The 27,202-nt window shown below is 40.8% G+C and overlaps 1 protein-coding gene and 1 non-coding gene across 2 annotated transcripts in view; one reads left to right on the top strand and one right to left on the bottom strand.

Annotated features, from left to right (window-relative positions):
* Window positions 1-27,202, top strand: part of LOC111959499 (CLIP-associating protein 1) — a gene marked incomplete at its 5' end in the record, with an annotated part of 83,176 nt that overhangs the window by 10,287 nt on the left and 45,687 nt on the right. Inside the window, 6 exons of the mRNA XM_070437636.1 lie at window positions 596-674; window positions 913-1,016; window positions 1,325-1,416; window positions 1,807-1,882; window positions 2,213-2,310; window positions 6,719-6,789. Of these exons, the coding sequence (XP_070293737.1) occupies window positions 596-674; window positions 913-1,016; window positions 1,325-1,416; window positions 1,807-1,882; window positions 2,213-2,310; window positions 6,719-6,789 (520 nt within the window). The remainder of the gene's footprint in view (window positions 1-595; window positions 675-912; window positions 1,017-1,324; window positions 1,417-1,806; window positions 1,883-2,212; window positions 2,311-6,718; window positions 6,790-27,202) is intronic.
* On the bottom strand, window positions 88-212 carry LOC111959982 (U4atac minor spliceosomal RNA). Its single transcript, XR_002876749.1, has one exon. It is a non-coding gene; the product is annotated as a U4atac minor spliceosomal RNA (small nuclear RNA).

Genomic DNA, 27,202 nt, shown 5'->3' with positions numbered 1-27,202 from the left:
CTTAAATCACACTCACCAGTAGATGGCAGTGTTCATCAATGCAGCAGGGTTCATTGCGCAGAGTTGTATTTTATTTACAAGATTGAACGTTTCAAAAATTGCACCATGGCCGGCACAAGCTCAGGTGATGCTTATGTGTTGTTATGGTGTTAGCAGGGCTACTCTCACTAGATGTTTGTTGAGCAGCTCTCTCACCCCATGACAAGGAAATCTAACTATTTGGGGGCACAGAGCTTTTACCTTACATCAGCCATGGTTTTCCCATGGTGACTGGCAACTTTTTTTAAATTAGTTTTCTATGGCAGCACTGTACAAAAGGTGTAATAAGTCAATATTACACGTTTCAGAGCGGCAGCATCATACATTGTCCTTTTATGAGCAGACAGAGTGATTATATTTCAGTTTACGCTCAACCCTTTGTGAAACTACTTTGCACACTGGACTGAATCAGAAGGAAGAGACATTGTTAGATTGTTTAATGTTGTTAAAAGAGGTAATTTAAGATGTTTTTTATTTATTTCGAATTACTTTTATTTCATATTTTGTCATTTTGTATTTTTGTTTATTCAAAATATTCTCCTTTTGTGTGTTCCAGGTGGCTTTGCTTGGAATAGACCTTTTATCTGCCCTAGTGACAAGGCTACAGGACCGATTTAGGAACCATGTGGGAACAGGTAAGATTTTATTATCTTAAAAAATATCACTTTCTTCATGGTTAAATGAGTTCAAAATAAAAATGGTTTAGATTTCTAGACAAAATGTCTGACTAAAAAACTGCCTTGACTAAACTTTTGAGCTCCATTGGATTTTAACTCCTCACCCACACCTTTAGATAGCAATGCTAACCCTTCCCCTGTCTTTTCTTTTCTTCTCTCCCCTGTGTGTCCATCCCTCTCGCCTGTGTGTCTCCAGTACTGCCCAGTCTGATAGATCGTCTGGGGGATTCCAAAGACCAAGTCAGAGACCAAGATCAAATCTTGCTGCTGAAGATCATGGAGCAGGCTGCTACCCCACAGGTACACACACACACACACACACACACACACACACACACACACACACACACACACACACATCACACAACACACGACACCCCCCCATCAGGTGGAGCTTACCTGGGCTAACCTGTCCTCATAGACGAGTTATTGACAAAGGTCTTGAGTCAATCCCACAATTCCTTCCCAGTTCCCTGTTGATTCATTCCTGAATCCCAGTTAGGTTTTGATTCCTGACTCGATTGTATGTTAATTGATATGACCTGATCCGTGATAAAAAGCAATTTGATTGTTGACCTGGTACAAATATCCTGTCCTCTCCTCCCCAGTACGTGTGGGACAGAATGCTGGGAGGCTTCAAACACAAGAACAACAGGACCAGAGAGGGAGTGTGCCTTTGTCTCATCTCAACGCTCAAAATGTAAGACTGCCTGGCCTCTCAATAACCCATCTATCAATCTGTCTGTCTGTTCTTACTATACAACAGATTGTCATTAGAGCTCTCGGCTGATCTCTTTAACCATGTTTTTCCATCATTCCTTCGTCATAGACAGGGTAAGATTCAATATACATTTTTAGATTTCTCCTTTCTAATATTCTGATAGCAATGGAATTGTACCATACTGCCAAGAGCATGGATGAGCCTAGGTTTGATTTAAAATGTGTCAATATTCTCTCATGTGTATCATAGGGAATTTTAAAATTATATTATGGTAAGGTCTTTATTGTCAGGAGTCTATTTGCAGTGATGCTGATGCTTCCCTATGATGTCATTGACATGCTTTCTCTCTCTCCCTCTTTGTTCTTCCAGGTACGGAGCCCAAGGCTTAACCCTCAGTAAAATAGTCCCTCACATATGTAATCTACTAGGAGATCCCACCAGTCAGGTGCGTTTGCTGTGTCATGAATCAGTTTATTACACTGCTGGTCAGGGAGGGAGAGAGCTCTAGCACAGATGGACACAAAGGCATTTCTACAGGGACATGAAGCCCCCTAGTGGCAGCCACAGAACAGAACAGTGCTATCTGTTGGGGGATGCAGGGTAATGATTCTGTTCAGTGACTGTTTCAAGATCTGTAAACAAATTATATTAGTGTTAGCATATACACATCTGGGAGTTGCATTCTGTCAGTAGATAAAGACATTTTCATATTATATTGTAGTCCTGTTAGGGCATGTTCTAGATGACCTTTGAACCTCCCCCCTGGTGTCCTTAGGTGAGAGACGGAGCTATGGGCTGCCTGGTGGAGATCTACAGACATGTGGGGGAGAGGGTGAGGATGGACCTCAGCAAGAAGGGCCTACCACAGTCACGGTATGATGAACATTCTACCTCTGTTTCTGTCTATCTCTGCCTGTCTCTCTGTGTCTCTGCCTGTCTCTCTGTGTCTCTGCCTGTCTCTCTGTGTCTCTGCCTGTCTCTCTGTGTCTGCCTGTCTCTCTCTCTGCCTGTCTCTCTCTCTGCCTGTCTTTCTGTCTGTCTGTCACTCTGATTGTCTGTCACTGATTCTCTGTGTCTGTCTCTGTCTCTCACCCTCACTCCTCTCTCTCACTACTCTCTCTCTCACTTCTTTCTCTCTCTTACTCCTCTGACTAATCTCTCTCTCTCTTTCTCGCTCTCTCTGTCTCAGTTCAAATCATTTCAATTCAAAGGACTTTGTTGGCATGGGAAACATATGTTTACATTGTTTATTATCTATTTCACTTTCATTGGCAATCAAAAATGAACGGTTAACATTACACTCACAAAGTATCGAAGGAATATTATGGCTATGTACAGTGTTATAACGATGTGCAAATAGTTAAAGTACAAAGGGATAAATAAATAAACATAAATATGGGTTATATTTACAACACTGCTCCAAAACCGCCATAAAAAAGCCAGACTACGGTTTGCAACTGCACATGGGGACAAAGATTGTACTTTTTGGAGAAATATCCTCTGGTCTGATGAAACAAAAATAAACTGTTTGGCCATAATGACCATTGTTATGTTTGGAGGAAAAGGGGGGAGGCTTGCAAGCCGAAGAACACCATCCCAACCGTGAAGCACGGGGTGGCAGCATCATGTTGTCGGGGTGCTTTGCTGCAGGAGGGATGGTGCACTTCACAAAATAGATGGCATCATGAGATGGAAAAATATGCGGACATATTGAAGCAACATCTCAGGCCTACAAACCTGACTCAGTTACACCAGCTCTGTCAGGAGGAATGGGCCAAAATTCACCCAACTTATTGTGGGAAGCTTGTGGAAGGCTACCCGAAAAGTTTAACCCAAGTTAAACAATTTAAAGGCAATGCTACCGTAAACTTCTGACCCACTGAGAATGTGATGAAAGAAATAAAAGCTGAAATAAATCATTCTCTCCACTATTATTCTGACATTTCATATTCTTAAAATATAGTGGTGATCCTAACTGACCTAAGACAGGGAATTTTTACTAGGATTAAATGTCAGGAATTGTGAAACATTTAAACTCAGTTTATTTGGCTAAGGTGTATGTAAACTTCCGACTTCAACTGTATATGTGTGTTTGTGTTGTGTCTGTATGCGTGTTTGCGTATGTAGTGTTTGAATGTGTGTGTGTGTGTGTGTGTGTGTGTGTGTGTGTGTGTGTGTGTGTGTGTGTGGTGTGTGTGTGTGTGTGTGTGTGTGTGTGTGTGTGTGTGTGTGTGTGTGTGTGTGTGTGTGTGTGTGTGTGTGTGTGTTATTGTGTGTGTGTGTGTGTATGTATATATATATATAATATATATATATATATATATATATATATATATAATATATATATATATATATATATACATACAGTGTGGAGAACAAGTATTTGATACACTGCCGATTTTGCAGGTTTTCCTACTTACAAAGCATGTAGAGGTCTGTAATTTTTATCATAGGTACACTTCAACTATGAGAGACGGAATCTAAAAACAAAATCCAGAAAATCACATTGTATGATTTTTAAGTAATTAATTTGCATTTTATTGCATGACATAAGTATTTGATACATCAGAAAAGCAGAACTTAATATTTGGTACAGAAACCTTTGTTTGCAATTACAGAGATCATACGTTTCCTGTAGTTCTTGACTAGGTTTGCACACACTGCAGCAGGGATTTTGGCCCACTCCTCCCTACAGATCTTCTCCAGATCCTTCAGGTTCGGGGCTGTCGCTGGGCAATACGGACTTTCAGCTCCCTCCAAAGATTTTCTATTGGGTTCAGGTCTGGAGACTGGCTAGGCCACTCCAGGACCTTGAGATGTTCTTACGGAGCCACTCCTTAGTTGCCATGGCTGTGTGTTTCGTGTCGTTGTCATGCTGGAAGACCCAGCCACGACCCATCTTCAATGCTCTTACTGAGGGAAGGGGGTTGTTGGCCAAGATCTCGCGATACATGGCCCCATCCATCCTCCCCTCAATACGGTGCAGTCGTCCTGTCCCCTTTGCAGAAAAGCATCCCCAAAGAATGATGTTTCCACCTCCATGCTTCACGGTTGGGATGGTGTTCTTGGGGTTGTACTCATACTTCTTCTTCCTCCAAACACGGCGAGTGGAGTTAGACCAAAAAGCTCTTATTTTTGTCTCATCAGACCACATGACCTTCTCCCATTCCTCCTCTGGATCATCCAGATGGTCATTGGCAAACTTCAGACAGGCCTGGACATGCACTGGCTTAAGCAGGGGGACCTTGCGTGCGCTGCAGGATTTTAATCCATGACGGCGTAGTGTGTTACTAATGGTTTTCTTTGAGACTGTGGTCCCAGCTCTCTTCAGGTCATTGACCAGGTCCTGCCGTGTAGTTCTGGGCTGATCCCTCACCTTCCTCATGATCATTGATGCCCCACGAGGTGAAATCTTGCATGGAGCCCCAGACCGAGGGTGATTGACGGCGTCATCTTGAACTTCTTCCATTTTCTAATAATTGCGCACACGTTGTTTCTTCTCACCAAGCTGCTTGCCTATTGTCCTGTAGCCCATCCCAGCCTGTGCAGGTCTACAAATTTATCCCTGATGTCCTTACACAGCTCTCTGGTCTTGGCCATTGTGGATGAGGTTGGAAAATCTGTTTGATTGAGTGTGTGGACAGGTGTCTTTTTATACAGGTAACAAGTTCAAACAGGTGCAGTTTAATACAGGTAATGAGTGGAGAACAGAGGGCTTCTTAAAGAAAAACTAACAGGTCTGTGAGAGCCGGAAATTCTTACTGGTTGGTAAGGTGATCCAAATACTTATGTCATGACAATAAAATGCAATTTAATTATTTAAAAATCATACAATGGATTTTCTGGATTTTTGTTTTAGATTCTGTCTCTCTACAGTTGAAGTGTACCTATGATAAAATTACAGACCTCACCATGCTTTGTAAGTAGGAAAACCTGCAAAATCGGCAGTGTATCAAATACTTGTTCTCCCCACTGTATATATATATATATATATATATATATATATATATATATATATATATATATATATATATATATATATTGTCTGTAAATAAAGTCTAGTGAGTGTGTAGAGTCAGTGCAAGATAGTCAGTGCCAATAGAGCTGATGCTCCGGTACCGTTTGTCGGATGGTAGCAGAGTTGACATTCAATTGCTTGGGAGCTTCGAGCCTTCCTCTGAGACCGCCTGATATAGAGGTCCTGGATGGCAGGGAGCTCGGCCCCAGTGATGTACTGGGCTGTCCGCACCACCCTTTGTAGCGCTTTGCGGTCAAGTGGTGAGGCATCTTGTCAAGTTGCTCTCGATGGTGCAGCTGTAGAACTTTTTGAGGATCTGAGGGCCCATGACAAATCTTTTCAGCCTCTTGAGGGGGAAGAGGTGCTGCCGTGCCCTCTTCACGCCTGTGCGGGTGTGTGTGGACCATGTTAAGTGATGCGCGCCACTAGGCAGGATATACGCTTTGATTGAAAGGAAAAACAAGAAAAGCTACCAGTTTAACTCCAGCTGCTGTAATTCTCTCACCAAACAGTCATTCAGGAAGATCTAAATGCATATTCCCATGAAATTGATTGACATCATTGATTGTCATGCAGACCTAGTTTGGACATTTCACCGCTACAACCTGAAGAATTATCATTCACGGTTGACAGTGATGGCCTATTTTGAAATTAAATATGCCTCATTTGGTGTTTTGAAGGTATTACAAATATAACATTTTCTTGAGACAATGTGTGGGCATAGGCCAAATGATGCTTTTTATGCATATTCTATAATAATATTCTGTCGGTACAAATTTCATTTGAGATATTATGACCTAAACAGTAGCACTACACCACTAGGGTGACTTGGAGGAAATTGTATTCGGTATTACATTCTATCAGTCCTGCCTTTTTAGGTTTCCCTCCACATTCTTTGAGCCAAGGTCGTTCCAAACGCTCATTCTACCTATTAAATGCTCATCTGCCAGTTTTATGTGGTCTAGTTTGGCTCTCTGTTCTTCTGAATAGGCCAGAGCGAAATGTTCTCTCTGACAGGTACAGATCCATAATGTCGGGTGAATCAGTGAGAAGGCTATTCACCTTCCTGTTTCTTTCTCAGTTTTCTAACCTGTTTCTCTCTTTCCCCTTCTCTTCCTTTCCTCCTCTCTTCCTTCCTTTCCTCTTCTCTTCTCTTCCTTCCTTTCCTCTTCTCTTCTCTTCCTTCCTTGCCTCTTCTCTTACTTTTGTTTTATTCCTCTGCAGGTTGAATGTAACCATCTGTTCCTCTCCTCTCCTCTGCAGGTTGAATGTAATCTTCAGTAGATTTGATGAAGTCCAAAGATCTGGGAACATGATCCCATCCTCAGCTTCAGGTGAGTGATGCTGCTGCTGGACCCCTGTTCTGTTGATTCATGGTGGAGGGGCTGTTACCATTGCTTCTGGGGCTGTTGGTGTCTATTTCCTTCCTGTGTTCTGCTCTCTCTCTTTCATTTTCCTGTGTATTTTGTATGCACTTCGAGTTTCTGGACGGACTCAAATACAACCATCGTATTGACTTAGCTGAGAGTTGTTTCCCATGGAGCTCTAGGGTTATGAGGGGATTTGCCTAATTTCTCGGTGAGATCTCTCTCCTCTATCTAGTTTGTTCGCTCTCTCTCTCTGTCTTTCTTTCTTCTTCTTTGTATAAGAAACATTAATGTGTTGAAAATCCCAAATAGTTTGCATAGTCAACTTACACACAGCTCTGACACACATACTTACCCCACCAGACATGCCATCAGGGGTCTTTTCACAGTCCCCAAATCCAGAACAAATTCAAGAAAGCGTACAGTATTATATAAAGCCCTTATTTCATGGAACTCCGTTCCATCTCATATTGCTCAGATGAACAGCAAACCTGGTTTCAAAAAACGGATAAAGCAACACCTCATGGCACAACGACTCTCTCTTTGACCTAGATAGTTTGTGTGTATGTATTGGTATTGATATGTAGGCTACGTGTGCCTTTTTTTATTTATTTTTGAATTGATGTAGTTCTGTCCTTGAGCTGTTGTCTATTAATGTGTGGACCCCAGGAAGAGTAGCTGCTGCTTTTGAAACAGCTAATGGGGATCCTAATAAAATAGAAAACAGCAAATCTATAGATTTTTCTCTCTCTCTGCGTGTGTCTCTCTCTCTCCGCATGTGTCTCTCTTTCTCTCTCTGCTTGTGTCTCTCTCTCTCTCTCTCTCTGCGTGTGTGTCTTTCTCTCTCTCTCTCTGCGCGTGTCTCTCTCTCTCTCTCTTCTCTTCCTCCTCTCTCTCTTCTCTCTTCTTATAATGTAGTATAATGTGCTTTTGTATTGTAGAAAATGTGTGATTGGTTTTGGGATGGGGATAAATGGGTATTTGCATCACGTTTGTTTGTTGTTTATTTTGTTTTGTGGCTTTTTTTGTTGTCGGCGAGGCTAGGAACTGTATCTGAAACTTGTTCCTCTCTCCCCTCCATTTTCACACTCACTCAACTTTTACCTCAGCTTCTTGCTTCCCCTCTCCTCTCACCACTTGTTTTTTCTGTCCTCTCCTTTCTCTCCCTTCCTGTTGGCACCATTGTGCCCTGGCGGTCTCCTGCCCATGTTGTGTCCACTCTCCAAACTGTGTCACCAGTGTGTGGGTTTGTATGTGGGTAGAGGAAGGCCTGAGCGAGACTGACAACCTGGACTTGAGTGGATGTAGTTTCCCCATAGGAGGCACCCACACTGGGTCTCAGATGTTGCATCCCTCAGTGTAGCCAAGCCAATCAGACTCACTGTAATCCCTTCGTGTGTGTGTGTGTGTGGTGTGTGTGTGTGTGTGTGTGTGTGTGTTGTGTGTGTGTGTGTGGTGTGTGTGTGTGTGTGTGTGTGTGTACAGTGCATTCTGGAAGTATTCAGACCCCTTAACTTTTTCCACATTTTGTTATGTTACAGCCTTACTCTAAAATTGATTAAATACTTTTTTTCTTTATCAATCTACACACAATACCTCATAATGACAAAATGAAAACAGGTTTTTAGAAATGTTTAGAAATGTATTAAAAATAAAAAACAAATACCTTCTTTACAGCTATCTTTGTGTGCGTTTCAGTCCCTTCTGTCATAGCAGTTTCAGTGTCCACCGTCAGTGTAACCAGAGCTGTGACGTGGGCAAGGGCTCGCTGACTCCGTCATATTCTAGCTGACTGGGTACAGTGTTTGTTTGCAGGACAGGTAGAATGGCTGAGCTGAGGGGAACTGTGGAAACGGCTCGGCATTTAGGAACTGTTTTCCAAGCCCTCAGACAGTAACTTCTCCCTCAAAGACAATTACGATGGACTTTACTGAGAGAGACAACAAATCATTCATGCAAATGAAATCACCCTGAGACGTAACACAGTAATAATATTATATTTAATAGAAGTTAATAGATGTTTTCTGTTTTATTGTGCATAATAGCATTAACAACCCACTCTCTAAAGCGTTTGCGAATAATGTTGATCAGAGTCAGACATTTAAGGGGAAAAAAACGTTCAAGAAAGCCTCTCTGTGTAACGGCTATACTGCTTCACCCCCTCACTCTTCAAAATCATATTTCCAGATTAATCTCAGACGCATGCTGTTTTGATGACATTTTAATTGGAAAATGAAAAGTAATATTACACCATTCATTATGCACTTGGCGCTTTTGTTTTCCCCTAACGGTTCAACTCAAACTAATATATGACAGAGCTGAGGGCGATGACTAAGATTGTTCCCCTACCTTGTAAAAAGGAGCTCAGCTCTCGACGAGGGAAATAGTTTCTCTGTGTGTGTGTGTGTGTGTGTGTGTGTGTGTGTGTGTGTGTGTGTGTGTGTGTGTGTGTAACTTAGAGAGGAGGGCAGTCAACAGAACACATGGTAATGAGGGCCTTTCACTGCGGAGACATGGATCGTATTCATTAGGCACCAAATGGAACAGAACGGCCTGAAACAGGGAGAAACTACCTGAACTTGACCAATTAGAAACACTCGTTGTTGCAAAACATTTTGCTGCAGTGTGTTCTAATGAATACTACCCTCTGTGCTGACCAGCGTTGTGTGGGCCCCCTAGCCATTAGGACCTGGAGACACAGATGGGGGTCAGGGAACTGAAGGAATAGCTCTCCTGTTCCTTTCCATCTGACCAGAGTAACCTCAACCTCCATCTGTCTTACCTCAAAGGAACACGGAGAAATGTTGCTAATGGACTGAAACCAAAGGAAAAGCTATTGGCATTGCAAACTATTGAATTTCATCTGTCATTGTAGTGGTAAAGTATCTGTATTCCCTAAAGGCATACATCGGCTACAAGTAGAACATGCTTCAGTTTAGTTGACAGGAAATAGAAACTTTAGTAGTTCATCTCCTGGGATATGATGGGATGTTATAATGTCCTGACTGCTGAGGCGTAAGCGATGGGTTTTCCTCCTGTAGAGGTGAAAGGTTGTGATGCGTAGGCTGCTGCTGTCAGATTGTGGCTGTGAATCTCATATAGACTTACTGTAGAAGTCACATTTACCACAACACAGTGATTTGGCCTAAGTCCCCAGATTTATCTTGCAGAAGGCTTATAGGTACTGTTGAGATGACTCATGAGATAGAGAAGCATACATTGACTCAGTTTGTGCTGGTTGTTGTACTGTATGTTCACCCTCGATGATGTTTCTTCTGTAAATCACATGCCAACCTTCATCTGATAGGAGTGCCATTTTTTGTTGCTAAAAGCCCAAATGTCACTTCTCTGCAAAAATGAGGGGTCCACTGCAGCCTGAGCCTCTTGATATGTGTTCCCGTGTGGCTCAGTTGGTACACCATGGCATTTGCAACTAGAGTTCTGCGCGGGACTGATTTCTTCATCCCGCCAGCACCCGCAGCTTTTCGTACCGCACCAGCCCACCCCCGCGGGCTTTCTGTCCGACTTCCACCCACTACAGCAAGAACTTGTCCCGAACCCAACCGCAGTCCCGCAATGTTATTTTAGGCATATGTGACGCAGCTCACTTGCCAGCCATGGTCCCAGCTTGAAGCACCAAATTCTGAGAGTGTGTAAACAATGAGATAAAGATGTGCTTTTAATACAGTAAGTAGGCCTTGTGGAACAACAACATTTTACATCCCTAATTCATCAGTCTGACCGCCCGCATCATGAAAAATACAGACCGCGCCGCAATGATCTCTGTCCGGACCCGCAGCCCTCTACTTGCAACGCCAGGGTTGTAGCTTCGATTCCCAGGGGAGACCAGTATGCAAAAAACAAAGTATGCAAATGTATGCACTCACTACTGTAAGTTGCTCAGGATAAGAGCATCTGCTAAATGACTAAAATGTAAATGTAAAATGAGAGGGATGGCAGCGGTATTGGATGCAGTAGTCACCAGACTAGAACAGGAGGAGAGAGAGGAGTGCAGGGAGAGAGACACACACACACACACAGACGTGAAGCAACATTCTCCCTGACTGTTCACTATTCTCTCTGCTCTGCGTGGAAGGAAGGCTTTGCACTATGACAACCGGGGAAGGTAAGAGCACGAATGGAATGGACTATTTAATGTCAAGGGCAGAACACACAGGGCTCAGAGGCGAATGGTTGTTTCTCGCTTGCTCTCGCTCTCGAGGGGGGGGGGGGGGGGGGCAGTGATTTGTAAGGTAGAGAAAATCATATTAACTCATGATTTGTCTAGTTATTTTGTATATTTCTTGTGAGACAATGTAGCAATTTCAGATTGTAGGCCCAGTTCCTAGTGCCCAGATAGTGAACATATAGATCGAAAAACAACAGATATTGAATGGTGGGACTGTTGTTTTCAAACTCTCTAATAGAGAACGATTGTTGTTGTTTACCATGTGTCTGTTTTTATTGTGTAGGATAAAACAGACCGCTGTTTTATTGTATAGTTTATTTCTTTTATATTTATATACATATACATACATACAGTTGAAGTCGGAGGTTTACATACACCTTAGCCAAATTAGGATCAACACTTTATTTTAAGAATGTCAGAATAATAGTAGAGAAAATTATTTATTTCAGCTTTTATTTCTTTCATCACATTCCCAGTGGGTCAGAAGCTACATACACTCAATTAGTATTTGGTAGCATTGCCTTTAATTGTGTAACTTGGGTCAAACGTTTCAGGTAGCCTTCCACAACCTTCCCACAATAGGTTTAGTGAATTTTGGCCCATTCCTCCTGACAGAGCTGGTGTAACTGAGTCAGGTTTATATGCCTTCTTGCTCGCACATGCTTTTTCAGTTCTGCCCACGAATATTCTATAGGATTGAGGTCAGGGCTTTGTGATTGCCACTCCAATACCTTGACTTTGTTGTCCTTAAGCCATTTTGCCACAACTTTGGAAGTATGCTTGGGGTCATTTTCCATTTGGAAGACCCATTTGCGACCAAGCTTAAACTTCCTGACTGATGTCTTGAGATGTTGCTTTAGTATATCCACATCATTTCCCAACCTCATGATGCCATATATTTTGTGAAGTGCACCAGTCCCTCCTGCAGCAAAGCACCCCCACAACATGATGCTGCCACCCCCGTGCTTCACGGTCGGGATGGTGTTCTTTGGCTTGCAAGGCTCCCCCTTTTTCCTCCAAACATAACGATGGTCCTTATGGCCAAACAGTTCTATTTTTGTTTCATCAGACCAGAGGACATTTCTCCAAAACTACGATCTTTGTCCCCATGTACAGTAGCAAACCGTAGTGTGGCTTTTTTATGGCGGTTTTTGAGCAGTGGCTTCTTCCTTGCTGAGCGTCCTTTCAGGTTATGTCGATATAGGACTTGTTTTACTGTGGATATAGATACTTTTGTACATGTTCCTCCAGCATCTTCACAAAGTCCTTTGCTGTTGTTTTGGGATTCATTTGCACTTTTCGCACCAAAGTACGTTCATCTCTAGAACACAGAACGCGTCTCCTTCCTGAGCGGTATGACGGCTGCGTGGTCCCATGGTGTTTATACTTGCGTACTATTGTTTGTACAGATGAACATAGTACCTTAAGGCGTTTGGAAATTGATCCCAAGGACGCTCTGGCCAAGGAGCACCCAAGCTAACTGGCTAACGTTGGTGATTGCAAATGTGCTGCTGGCAACAATTGAATAACTTTTTTTTGCCAACATTTACTGACATCGGCCATATTCAATGGGTGTTGAGCGTTCGTTAATTCATCAGTTATTCTGCTGGCACACAGACGAGAGTGCTCTGAAATCGGAGTAGATAGCCAGAGCGAATTTACCATCTACGTCTATCGACAGTTGTCGCAGTGACATCATGAACATTCTATTGAAATGGTTACTTGCATAGTGGAGTCTTTTGTTTACATATAGCTAGCTAGCTAAACAATGAACCATAATCCCAACTCATAACGTTCAATGTTAGCTAGCTAACATTAGGCTATAACTAGCAATACAAATGGCTCTGAGATACGAATAATATAACTACACACATCATACATGTAACTTTAGCTTGCGAGAGAGCCAGCTAACGTTAGCTAGCTAACAGTACACTTATCTTAAAATGAAAACAACTTTCTGACTAAATTAGATACGTGTAATATCTGAAAATGTAGCTAGCTAGACTATCTTACCCGTATACATGAATGGATGCTTCTCCCTCTCTATATTTGCAATCAAACACCAGAATTTTCTTCATCCCCTTAGCTATCATACTCTACTTCCACTGATTTCCAAACTCCAGAAAGTGGAGAACAACACCTTTGCAGTATCTTTCAAAAAAGACGCGTTAGAAAGGATTACCTACACATACTGACCAGATCATGTTATAGACAGAAGCTTGTTACATGGCAGACCAATCCGAACTCATCTCTTGGCATGTACAGCTCACTTATTATCTCAACCAATAATGGCTAGCGGGAAGGTTCCTGTCTCTTTCTGTGGCTAAACCAACTAGGCTCGTAATTTAAAAATTGTATTCGTATTTACAGATGGCATACAATTTGTTATTAAGGCACATGAAAGGTCACATGTTACAGAAGGCATTTCTGCCAAAAATCGCATCTCCTGTGAAGTAGTAATGTGCGACATGTGCCTAGTTTCCTAAAACGAGTCACATATAATGGTGAAATGATCTTGGTTATACAGTGGCATGTTAAACAAGAGAGAAGATTTTAGAAACGACTCTCTCATAGCATGCACACCAGTGTTTCCTTTGCGTTCATTTAAGTGTGGCGCTGCTCCACGACAGAATCATTCTCGCCAGACCAAAAGAAACATCCTATTTCTACCAAACATAGTTTCAATACAGTTCTGTAAAGCACATTTGCTTTTCTTGGTAAATAGATATTCTGTCTTGGTTCAACACAGTTCTGAAGGTTATTTAGCTCTGTGAGCTGTGGCAGGCAACCAGTGGGCGAGGGACCAGTTCTCGACACAAAAGCTCTGCGGCGCGAAACACAATTCACTTGAATCACCTCAGAGTGCTCCTGCGTGAGGAACTGCAAGAAAGGTACGTTAGTTTGTTTGTTTGACTAAAGTCAGCTTGACAACTTGTTAACTACAAAAGCTAGCTATAACCTAAAAACTCTTCTAGCATCATTTAGATCTATAATATTGCTGCCAATATCCACAAGTATGTTGATGATAGAAACATGATTTACTAACGTTACTAGTCTAGCAAGTTAGCTAGCTAGTTCGTTTGGAACTGTATCAAGTGCAAGCAAGATAGCTACATTTATCTGTCTTCGATTACATACATTTCTTCTCAGATGAGTTTATTTAAATATATCCAGCCACAGCAGCGAAAGAGAAAGGGGGAGCAGGGACAAACTTTATTTTGTTAGCTAACTCTTTAAAAGCTTAACTTAAGCTATCGTTTTTATAACAAGTGTATGGCTTACTTTACTAGACAGAGAAGAGGCGGAAACCCGGGAGTGAGGTAGGGATGCATGAGTATTTTCGGGGATAATAGATATATAGTTCATTCTTACATGTTCTATGTTTTAGCTGATTTGAAGAAAAAAAAGTTGATTTAAAAAAACATTCATTGTTGAATTCGATTTTCATTATGGCAAGCTAGGACTGATGGTTTGGTGAGCTAAACTAGAAAGGTATGTTTGTTTGGTTACCACGGCAACTCTGTAGCTATCTAGTAAACTGGCTAGCTACTTCAGTGGGATGAAAAAAGCCAAGATGGCGTCGCTGTGAGAGGGAGTGTTTTCGCGCTCTTCAAAGCAATATTGAGGGTTAGGTGGTTAAAAATCAAATATTGGCTATTAATATTGAAAKAAACTAACTAACTTTTTTTATGGACATGGGATAAGTTTAGAGTTAGTTTTTGTCAAGTTGAATGGGAAGAACACGACAGAAAGACAAAAGTAGACGAAATATCCAAGTCTCACAGAAGACGGCTGACATGCTAGCTAGCCACAACGAGGGCCAGAGCAGCATGGATACACAAGAAGCCGCGATCTCTAACAAGAGAAAGAACAAAACTGACCAGGATGAAATCCTTGCAACCTATTTACCTCAGACCCCAAGTAAAAATCCTCCGGTGAAAAAAGTAAAAGACGACATCTCCATGTCGGAACTGTTCTCTGCAATCCAGTCCCTGTCTACTAAACAAGACGCCACGCTCTCCAAAGTGTCCATCATAGAGCGGGCTACAGAAGAAACATCAAAGAAGATCGATAATTTGTCAGAAACTGTCAATCAACTACACAAAATTGTGAGCGAGAACAAGGAAAAGATAACGTTCCTAGAGAATGAGCTGAAGAAAATGCAATCCAAAAATAATGAGCTGTGTGAGAATGTAGCTGAACTTCAAAGGTACTCTCGCAGGTGGAATCTGAAAATCCAAGGTGTAAAAGAGGTAGAGGGAGAGGATATTAGAGAAGTAGTTATTAATATCCTGGGAAAAGTGGCACCATGCATCAAAGACAGGCTAAGAGACGTGATTGATGTGGTACATTGACTTGGGAAACGAAGATCTGATGGACCCCCTCGTAATATCATCTCGCGCTTAACTATGCGCCATTACAGGGACATCATATGGAAAATGGCCAAGGGGAACAAGTTTCTGGACGAGAAGAAACTCCGCATCAAAGAAGCTCTGATACCGCCGGATCAGGCTGCCAGAGAGAAACTGTGGCCGCTGATACAGAAGGCGCGACGAGGGAAAGAAGGCGTGGTTCAAGGGCCCACACGCGTTTATCGAAGGAAGAATGATTACTGGGTAACAGTTGACATGAACCAAATTGGAACTGTGAGTACTACCATGAGTACAGTTAATGTACTGCCAATAATACATGTACCGTTCGAACTACAACTGATGAACACTTGCCAAAGAAAAGGAAGTAAATAGATTTGTTATTCTGTTAACCACCGCTACCTCAGCTGAGCGTAGTTTTCCGTCGAGTAATCCTCTCAAGGTTCACTGTTTGTTTTATTGTTCATATTAATACTTGTTATCTAATTTGTGTTTTTAATTTTTTTAATGCAGGAGTTCGTTTTGAATTCACTCAATATCGTTAGTCTGAACGCTAGGGGTTTGAGAAATCCTACAAAAAGGAAAGCTTTATTTTTATACTGTAAATGCAGTAATGCAGATTTTGTCCTTCTTCAGGAAACTCATTCGGGTGAAAGTGATTTGAAATTTTGGAAAGCACAATGGGGAGATATGGCCTATTTCAGTCATGGATCAAATCATTCTGCTGGTGTTTTGACACTTATTCACAAGTTTAAAGGTGACATTCTAGAATCCACATCTTCACAAGACGGCAGATGGGTCATAGTAACTGTTAAACTTGACAATGCTATTTTCATCATCTGTAATGTATACGGACATAACTCACATGCTCCTAATAAGACCCTTTTTACCCAATTTACCAGGAAAGTACAGGATTTAAACGTCAAATACTCAGAGGCTTTTCTAATTATTTCAGGGGATTTTAATGAAACACCTGATGCATCTGTTGATCGTTTTCCTCCTAGAACGAGTCAAAACCCTCAAAATAGTAACATTATTACTACATTATGCAAGTATCTCTGTGTTGAGGATGCCTGGCGTTATTTCAATCCGGATGCTAAGGGTTATACCTGGACCAACAAAACTATGTCACGTAAATCTAGAATAGATTTATTCCTAATTTCCCCTTTTTTGTTACAATTTGTTATAGATGTAGATCATCAGTTGGCTCCCTTTTCTGATCATCACTTGATTTCCCTGAATTTACAAGCTAGTAAAAAATCTAAAGGTACTCGAGGGTATTGGAAATTAAACAATGCACTTCTTAAAGATACTGATCTCATTGAAAACATCAAATCATTAGCTAAAGATATTTTTGCAAGAAAAGACTTGGGTCATGGAAGTAGATGGGAATTTTTCAAATATAAAGTCAGAGTTGTAGCCATTAAACGCGCCAAAGAGCTGATGCAATTAAAGAACCATAGAGAAAAAGAGATGATGAGCAAGCTTGACAGTTTTCTAAAGAAAGATAATCTATCTGAAGAAGAGGAGTCTGTGTTCAGGTCTTTACAACTAGAATTATAACAGACTTACACGGATCTGGCAAAAGGCGCCTTTGTAAGGTCAAGAGCAAAATGGATTGAAGAGGGGGAAAGAAACACTAGTTTTTTGCACTTGAAAAGAGAAACTACAAAAGAACATCTATAACTGCACTCAAAATTAATGATGTTTTATGCAAAGATCCCATTACAATATTATCATTTGTCAATTACTTTTATGAAAACCTTTACAGCTCTCAATTTCAGGAAGATGGTTGTGAAAGCTACATTTGCCACATTCAGAATTGTGTCCCTGTAATTGAGGATGATTTCCACTCAGTTTGCAATTCACCTGTGTCAATTGGAGAAATTAGAGAGGCTCTGAATTCAATGAAAAAAGGGAAATCACCTGGCCCTGATGGCCTGTCAGTTGAATTCTATAGACAGTTTTGGGAGTTGCTAGAAGACCCGATTTTCAATATGTTTCAAGATTGCATTAAAAATGGGGAAATGGTCTCCACTATGAAACAGGGCCTTATTTCATTGATTCCGAAGCCTGATAAAGACCCTTCTCTCATTGACAATTGGAGACCAATTACTTTATTAAATGTTGATTACAAATTGATTGCTCTGGTTTATGCCAAAAGATTAAAGAAAGGAATAGATACCATTTATAAATGAGACTCAAACAGGATTTATGAAGGGCCGTCACATAAGCTCTAACATTCGTTTAGTCTTGGACCTTATAGATTATTCAGATGCAATTGACTCAGATGCGGTTGTCCTATTTCTGGACTTCTGTAAAGCCTTTGACACAATTGAACATGGATTTCTCTTTAGGTCTCTTAAACTTTTTGGATTTGGTGAACATTTTATTAAAGTAATTCGCATGTTTTACAAAGATATAAATAATTCTGTGCTACTAAACCTTAATACTTCCAAAAGATTTAGTATCAACAGAAGTGTACGACAGGGATGCCCAATTTCACCATTTTTATTCATTTTGGTTGTGGAACTTCTATCTCTAGATATTCTGAATGATGCAAATTTGTATGGCTTAACCATTTTTAACAAAGAAATCAAAATTTCCCAACTGGCTGATGATACTACTCTTTTCTTAAGAGACAAAGACCAGGTCGCACATGCCCTTAATGCTATAACGGCATTTTCTATTGCATCAGGATTAATGCTGAATGTTTCTAAATGTGAAATCTTATGTTTATTTGACTGTGATGATAAAGAAATTGAAAATATTCCTGTAAAGGACTGTGTTAAATATTTAGGAATACATCTGTCAAAAAACCACTTACTCAGACAACATTTGAATTTCTCTCCTAAAATTAAGAGAACTAAAAATATATTTAATAATTGGCTACAAAGAGATCTTTCTATACTTGGGAGAGTACTTCTGTCCAAGGCAGAGGGACTGTCTCGTTTTGTGTACCCCTCATTATCGTTATGTGTAAATCCAGCTACTTGTAAAGAGATCAATAAGACCTTTCTTGACTTCATCTGGAAAAATCTCACAAACTAAAAAAATCTGTCCTTTCTAACAAAAGAGCTGAAGGCGGTCTAGAAGTGTTGGATTTTGTTGACATAAATAACACTTTCAAGATAAACTGGCTGAAAAAATGTTTGCTCGATACTGACTCAATATGGTATTTCATTCCAAATAATGTGTTTAATAAATTGGGAGGTCTTCGATTTTTACTGAAATGTAATTATATTCCTGAAAGATTACCTGCTAAATTGGCCAGGTTTCACCAACAMGCTTTAATGGCCTGGAAAATATGTTTCCTGCACAATTTTTCCCCTCATRAAGCTCTTTTGTGGAATAATTCAGACATTACTGTAAGGAATAAGTCATTGTTCTACCCCAGCTGGCATGAGAGGAATATTGACTTTGTTCTGGATATTTTCGACAACAGGGGTAATATTCTCACATATGAACAATTTATAACAAAGAGTTTCCAATACCTTTCAGAGAGTTTATTTCTGTAATCAAAGCCGTTCCTAGTGGTCTAACTACACTTATGAAAAGTCATCTTAATTTTGGGAATGACAACAAAGTTTATCCAGAACTCAGATTGGAAGGCGTGGGCTTACTTGAGAAATCTTGTTGTAATAAATATATAAGACAAATTCTTCATTCACAAAACCAACTTACACCGAGAGGAAAGTTTTTCTGGAACATGCTTATTCCTGACATTGTCTGGAAAAATGCATGGTTAAGGCCTTACAAATACTGTATACCAAACAAAGTTAAAGAAGTGCACTTCAAAATTTTACATAAGATATATCCATGTAACTCTATGATTTCCAAATTTGTGGCTGTTGATGATATCTGCGTTTTCTGTGAAAAATAATGTGAGAATCTGTCTCACTTATTCTTTGAATGTAAATTTGTGTCAGAATTTTGGGAAAAACTTGCAAAGTACTTATTTACCATTATGAACACTGCCTATAATTTTAACATAAAAGATATAATATGTTACTATTGCAATGATAACAAAACCACTGAAATGATTGTTATTTTTTTTTATTCTTGTTGCCAAATACTTTATACACAAACAAAAATTACAAAATTCTATACCAAAATTACCAATTTTTCTGATTGAATTTAATTATCTTATTAAAACACTAACCCTAGTGAATAACAACAAGAATAACACCTTCATGAATCATTATAATAAGATATTTTCAGAGTGAATATAATTGCACTTAAATTGTTTATTTTTTGTATTTTATTTTTATATTTTTTGTATGTTTGAGCATTGTTAATACCTGTGTTTGGTTTGCTAGACATGTTTGATGTAGCAATGTAAGTTGATTTTTGTATTATGAATAAAATACATAAAAAWTTTTTTTTAAACACGTTAATTGATACAATGTAAAATCAAATTTATAAAAAATGTATAAAAAATACATTAAAAATCTACTTCAGTGGGATGTTGAACACATTTCTACCGACAAATGAAACAATTTCTAGTGTCAAATGTTCTAAATTATAGCCATGGTATGAAAGGCAAAATCAAATCGAGGCTCAATGCGTTCTCTGGAAAATCATGCAACCCCGTGGAAGGTCAGTTCCACTCCGCTAGTGGGTCGTGGAATCCACATGCCGTTTATTTAATTTAATAAAAAACAAATATATATATATTTATTACAAAAAACACCAGGAAGGGGTAACAAAGTATTAGAACATGAAGGACAAACACTACAGCATCAAGACACTATCAAACATGTATCAGTCTTTCCGCAACAGAGCCATCCTTATGTGTGAGGGTGCGTGTGCATGATAGTGATATAAAATATATGTCATGATCACAATCTTGTGAAACCCGAACCCTCCAAGATCCCCCCACAGTTCCCCAATAGCTGTCCCTCAACCATTCGAGACCCCTCCCACAGTCCCCCCAAGAAAAAAAAGAAAAAATACAATTAATTCCATTCCCCACCCCAAGAACCAAGAGAATGCACCAACAACCAAGAGAATGAACTAAAGAGAACAAAGGAAAAGACAGAAGAAAACAGAAAACAACAATGCAATTTTTTTTTACAATTATTGTTATTTATTTTTTTAAACAAAGGACATCAAGGACAACTGAAATCATAACAGCAATGCCTACTTTATATGTTAGTGTGCATGTCTGGCACTATTACATGCGTGTGTTCTTGTATGTGTTTATTTGAATGAGAGTGTGTGTATATGCATGTGTACAAACATCTGCACGGCATCAGCCTCAGGCAAACCGGCATTAGTTGTAAAAACACTGCCACTTAGTGTCATTCAAATGTAATTTTATTATGTTTTATTTTGACTTTTTTCCCCCTTTATCTTTTGAGACCATCATTCTCTCTCTCACAAAGCAACTCCACTCCCACTTGTCTCCAATTCCACATACCAACCCTCAGCTTCCCTCAGCCCATTCCATCTATCTCTGCTGGCCACCCACTTCATGTTTCTACGCAACACATATCTTTCAACTATGCTATGATGTTTAATGTACAATTTCAATCTATCTAATCGAATAGAAGCTACAGATTGCGTGTTGAAGATAAATACTTTTACTAAGTGTATTAGTATATTAGTAATTGACTGACCCGGTCTCTCCGGGGGGGGGGGCGGTGATGATATCGCAAAGTTCTATCAGTGTTCAGTTAACTGACATTGCCCTTCAGCCTGCTGAGTGGATTTCCTCACTGACAGATGGCTGCTGTCTTTTATCTCAACCTTTGATTGACTCTTCATTAAGAACTAACTATATGCTCCTCTAGAGAGACAGAGAGAGACTACTGAAGAGCTGACCTCTGTTTGTTTTGTTATAATGAAGTCGTATAGAAACGTACTTTTTTTCTCTGAAACAGCCGGGAGCCCGGGTCTCAGCTGTGTGTCTCAGTACAAATGTGTGTCTATGCTGTGATAACATTTCCCCAAATATTTTTTTTTGTTTATGGCATTTTACAACTGCCTGTGTTTTTTCCCCTTTCAGATCTGGCCTTTATTGTCCCATTTGTCACAGAAGCAGAGTCTTGACTCTGAACCCTAACATCTAGTGTGAGTCCCACATGGCACCCTATTCATCGTATGCACTACGGTTGACCATATGGCCCTGTTCAAAAGTAGTGCACTATATAGGGACAGACGTTTTTGTGCTGCTTGGCCTAGGCTTTATATGTTGTTTATTATAGGATTTTTACAAACGTCATGGCTCAGAATAAACCATCTGTCTAGAGTTGAAGACATAACTAAGTGTCTGACTGAAACACGTCCACTAACCTTCACTGTTAGGATGCTGCTGCAGGCTCTGTTCTAAATCCCCAGTCTGTCTGTCTACCTCTGTGATGCCTCTGTCCTTTCATTCTCTGATGAATAGGTTAGGCCTAACTCCTGACAGTACACTTGATGCTAGAGGCTTTCACTTTATTTTGCCTTTACCAGAGGGGGATGTAGTACTTTATGGTGAGAGCCAGCCCATTACTTTACCACATTCTTGCCTTTGTTTACAACACTCAACATTTACCTAACACTTGGCCACACTTAATACTGACTCTTTGCTCATTTTCGGTCTCTGATTTCTGTCTGCTCACCCTGGCAAACATGGAGCCAGTCGCCACTGCTCGTAAAGTATGAGTGATCCCACTGGTACGGTGGCTCCTTAGGGACACACTTTCCCCTCTGTGTGTAAAATATTTTTGCTTTGTTGGCTGTCTTATTACGTAGCAAAGCAGATCAGTTTTAATTAACAGAGCCTTTCAAGCACTGTGGAAAGATCGGCTTTTCATCCTACATTCAGTAATCAGAGATCTCTCATTTAAAAGCCTGAAGAGCGTAGCTGACTGACCAGGTAGATCATCTTTGACCCTCCTTGACACATGAGCAACCAATGGGAAGAGAGTCTTGAACCTGATCTGCCACTTAAGCCTTTATGGTTATTTTACCATGGCAACAGGGAACACCTCCCATAGCGGGCTGTCAAGGAATGATACCAAGTAAGCGTGAGCTCTCTTTCTCTCCTTTTCCCAACGTTAGATTCACATGGATTTAAATCCCTTAGGGATTATAGGGAAGCAGAACATTGTCAAATGCTTTAGTAATGGTTGATATTATTATTCAGCGCGCGCGCCTGTGTGTGTCCGCCTGTGCGTATGCGTGTGTCTCAGAGTGAGCGAGGGATGGGGTGGTGTATTTTGTCTGAGCGGTCCCTGTTTGCTCTTATAGGCATCAGCATAATGAGAGATCACTAATGACATTGTGCTGAACATTAGCCTAGCCTGAAGCCCTCAGACTTATGTAAACTGCTGACTAGAGTGACAGGCTCACAGACAGATAGACCAGGACAGTGCTGGAGGAACTAGTTGTTGAAAACAGAATGACACTCAGTGCAGCAATGCTCTTCCCCCCAGCCTTAGACAGATCTGGTACCAGATCTGTCTATCTCCCCCCAGATTAGCTGGGTCCTCAGAACCCCTGGAGCCTGAATCAGTCAGGACAGGAGACACTTGCATGGAAGGAACTAAAGAAAATACTTTGTGCCAGAGTCCATTCTTTCTCACACTCCATCTTAGAACGGACATGAGAAAAGCATCGCCTGAGCCTAAGAAATTCACAAAATATAAATCTGTGGCCCAGGGATTACAAGTGCTGCCTGCCACGCAGTTAGGATGCTGCTGAATGTGGAGTGAAACGAGGACTCATCTGCTCTGCAGCCACTTGCGCATGCAGCACACACAGGTTTATTGGGATAAATCTTGTCCTGGAGGCAGGGCTGAGCAATTTCCACTAGATGGGCCAATTTCATAGTCAAAATTGTTCTTCAAACTTCTTGACGCACGGATCCCTTTAGCGGGATCATTTTCGTAAACAACCGCTGAATTCCAGAGCGCCAAATAAAATAAAAAATGCTAAAAATATTTATATTCATGAAATCACAAGTGCAATATAGCAAAACACAGCTTAGCTTGTTGTTAATCCACCTGTTGTGTCAGATTTTGAAAATATGCTTTACAGCGAAAGCAATCCAAGCGTTTGTGTGAGTTTATCGATCACTAGACAAAACATTAAGAACACCTAGCAGCAATGTATATTGGTCACGAAAGCCAGAAAAGCAATCAAATTAATCGCTTACCTTTGATGATCTTCGGATGTTTGCACTCACGAGACTCCCAGTTACACAATAAATTGTCCTTTTGTTCGATAAAGATTATTTCTATATAAAAAAAACTCCATTTGTTTGGCGTGTTATGTTCAGTATTCCACAGCCTTAGGCAGGTCATCAAGGCTTGACGAAAATTCCAAAAAGTATCCGTAAAGTTCGTAGAAACATGTCAAACGTTTTTAATAATCAATCCTCAGGTTGTTTTTAACATCAATAATCGATMATATTTCAACCGGACTGTAAACTATTCAATACTGGAGAGAAAGAAAATGTCGAGCAACCAGTGTCGAGCGCATGAACTAATGTAAGGACCTCCGTCTATCCACTGACACGTTTTGATAAATATCGCTCATTTTTCAGAATAAAAGGCACTTCCGGGTTGGATTTCGTCAGGTTTTCCCCTGCAAAATCAGTTCTGTTATACGCACAGACAATATTTTGACAGTTTTGGAAACTTTATAGTGTTTTCTATCCTACTCTGTCAATTATATGCATATTCTAGTATCTGGACCTGAGAAATAGGCAGCTTACATTGGGAACGTTATTTTTAAGGGAAGTTTTAAAGGAAAAAATCCACCCAAAACCACCAATTCCTATAATTTACAATGTTAAATAACAGTAATATGTGAGAACAATGTTTTATTGTGAACAAATGTTTCATTTTGTCATTATAATATGGTTGGTAGTAACATGTGAAAAACATTGTGGAAATCTGTTGCAGCTCAAGTCGACTACAAACCCCACAATGCAACGCTTTCTCTATTGCTAGCTAGCAAACTTAGCTACATACAGTAATACCAAAGTCAATATCAGCATATGAAGTAGCTAGTTAGCTGTGTAATCGCCTAAACAAACTGCACTATCAATTTAGGTGTCTACAATCTCACCATGTACAAACTGCAGATTGATGTGCCTTGCAGAGTGGAGTCTGACATTCTCAACGGCCGTGCAACGGCACTATGCAATGCATCCTGGACTGAAGAGGCTGACAAATAGGAGAAATGTGGTGGACCCTGTTAAATTACACATTTCTCGAGGTAGGAATATCGCAGAAATATGATCATTGGCTCATTCAGGAGAAGACAACCTCCAGCGTTATGACATTGGCCAGTATTGAAATGTATAATAGATGTTTTCGCAATCTAAAAGGCTCATTCTTATTAACTTCCAATGTCGTGAGAGCAGATTTATTGCAATGTCATACCGGACAACATGTCTCTCTGCTTGAACGGCAATAGCATCCTGAAACACACACATAACAAACCACAACACAGAAACTGGGGAACGCAACAGCAAGTTGAGAACAAGTTCTCATTTACAATTGTGACCTGGCCTAGATAAAGCAAAGCAGTTCGACACATACAACAACACAGAGTTACACATGGAGTAAAACAAACATACAGTCAATAATACAGTAGAAAAATAAGTCTATATACAATGTGAGCAAATGAGGTGAGATAAGGGAGGTAAAGGCAAAAAAAGGCCATGGTGGCGAAGTAAATACAATATAGCAAGTAAAACACTGGAATGGTAGATTTGCAGTGGAAGAATGTGCAAAGTAGAAATAGAAATAATGGGGTGCAAAGGAGCAAAATAAATAAATACAGTAGGGGGAGAGGTAGTTGTTTGGGCTAAATTATAGATGGGCTATGTACAGGTGCAGTAATCTGTGAGCTGCTCTGACAGCTGGTGCATAAAGCTAGTGAGGGAGATTAGTGTTTCCAGTTTCAGAGATTTTTGTAGTTCGTTCCAGTCATTGGCAGCAGAGAACTGGAAGCAGAGGCGGCCAAAGGAGGAATTGGTTTTGGGGGTGACCAGAGAGATATACCTGCTGGAGCGCGTGCTACAGGTGGGTGCTGCTATGGTGACCAGCGAGCTGAGATAAGGGGGGACTTTACCTAGCAGCTGTCTCTTATACACATCTAGATGTGTATAAGAGACAGGCCAACGAGAGCGTACAGGTCGCAGTGGTGGGTAGTGTATGGGGCTTTGGTGACAAAACGGATGGCACTGTGATAGACTGCATCCAGTTTATTGAGTAGGGTATTGGAGGCTATTATATAAATGACATCGCCGAAGTCGAGGATCGGTAGGATGGTCAGTTTTACGAGGGTATGTTTGGCAGCATGAGTGAAGGATGCTTTGTTGCGAAATAGGAAGCCAATTCTAGATTTAACTTTGGATTGGAGATGTTTGATGTGAGTCTGGAAGGAGAGTTTACAGTCTAACCAGACACCTAGGTATTTGTAGTTGTCCACATATTCTAAGTCAGAACCGTCCAGAGTAGTGATGCTGGACGGGCGGGCAGCTGTCTCTTATACACATCTAGATGTGTATAAGAGACAGGAATTATACAGAATGGTGTTGTCTGCTTAGAGGTGGATCAGAGACTCACCAGCAGCAAGAGCGACATCATTGATGTATACAGAGAAGAGAGTCGGCCCAAGAATTGAACCCTGTGGCACCCCCATAGAGACTGCCAGAGGCCCGGACAACAGGCCCTCCGATTTGACACACTGAACTCAATCAGAGAAGTAGTTGGTGAACCAGGCGAGGCAATCATTTGAGAAACCAAGGCTATCGAGTCTGCCGATGAGGATGTGGTGATTGACAGAGTCGAAAGCCTTGGCCAGGTCAATGAATACGGCTGCACAGTATTGTTTCTTATCGATGGCGGTTAAGATATCGTTTAGGACCTTGAGCGTGGCTGAGGTGCACCCATGACCTGCTCGGAAACCAGATTGCATAGCGGAGAAGGTGTGGTGGGATTCGAAATGGTCGGTAATCTGTTTGTTGACTTGGCTTTCGAAGACCTTAGAATGCAGGGTAGGATAGATATAGGTCTGTAGCAGTTTTGGTCAAGAGTGTCCCCCCCTTTGAAGAGGGGGATGACCGCAGCTGCTTTCCAATCTTTGGGAATCTCAGACGACACGAAAGAGAGGTTGAACAGGCTATTAATAGAGGTTGCAACAATTTCGGCAGATAGTTTTAGAAAGAAAGGGTCCAGATTGTCTAGCCCGGCTGATTTGTAGGGGTTCAGATTTTGCAGCTCTTTCAGAACATCAGCTGACTGGATTTGGGAGAAGGAGAAATGGGGAAGGCGAGTTGCTGTGGGGGGTGCAGTGCTGTTGATCGGGGTAGGGGTAGCCAGGTGGAAAGCATGGCCAGCCGTAGAAAAATGCTTATTGAAATTCACAATTATAGTGGATTTATCGGTGGTGACAGAGTTTCCTATCCTCAGTGCAGTGGGCAGCTGGGAGGAGGTGTTTACCCTGGTAAACAATATAATATTGCTCATAAATGCACCAAAACAATATAACATTCAGAATGGGTGAATCTTTACTTTAATTTAAGGTTAGGCATGTGGTTAGCAGATTTTATGACTTTGTGGCTGTGCCAGCTAATGACTACCCTGCAGAGCTGCCTCCAGTACAAGAGTCATCCCAATAAATGGCAACCTGTGCAGCACACAGGTGCTTCAGCATCTAGTGGACAGATTAGGTAGTGTCGTGTGTATTCTGATAATGGCATTCTCCCCTAGTGAGTTTGTATGGTGGTTTTGTTAGTAAGTGTTTGTCCTTATAGTAATCCTGAAACTGCAATAATGACCCTTGGTGATATTCCATATACTGAGAAATGCACTAA

Source organism: Salvelinus sp. IW2-2015, linkage group LG36 (genome assembly GCF_002910315.2).
Source record: "Salvelinus sp. IW2-2015 linkage group LG36, ASM291031v2, whole genome shotgun sequence".
Taxonomy (NCBI): Eukaryota; Metazoa; Chordata; class Actinopteri; order Salmoniformes; family Salmonidae; genus Salvelinus; species Salvelinus sp. IW2-2015.
The sequence above is the reverse complement of the archived record's forward strand: the minus strand, read 5'-3'. Positions and strand labels throughout refer to the sequence as shown.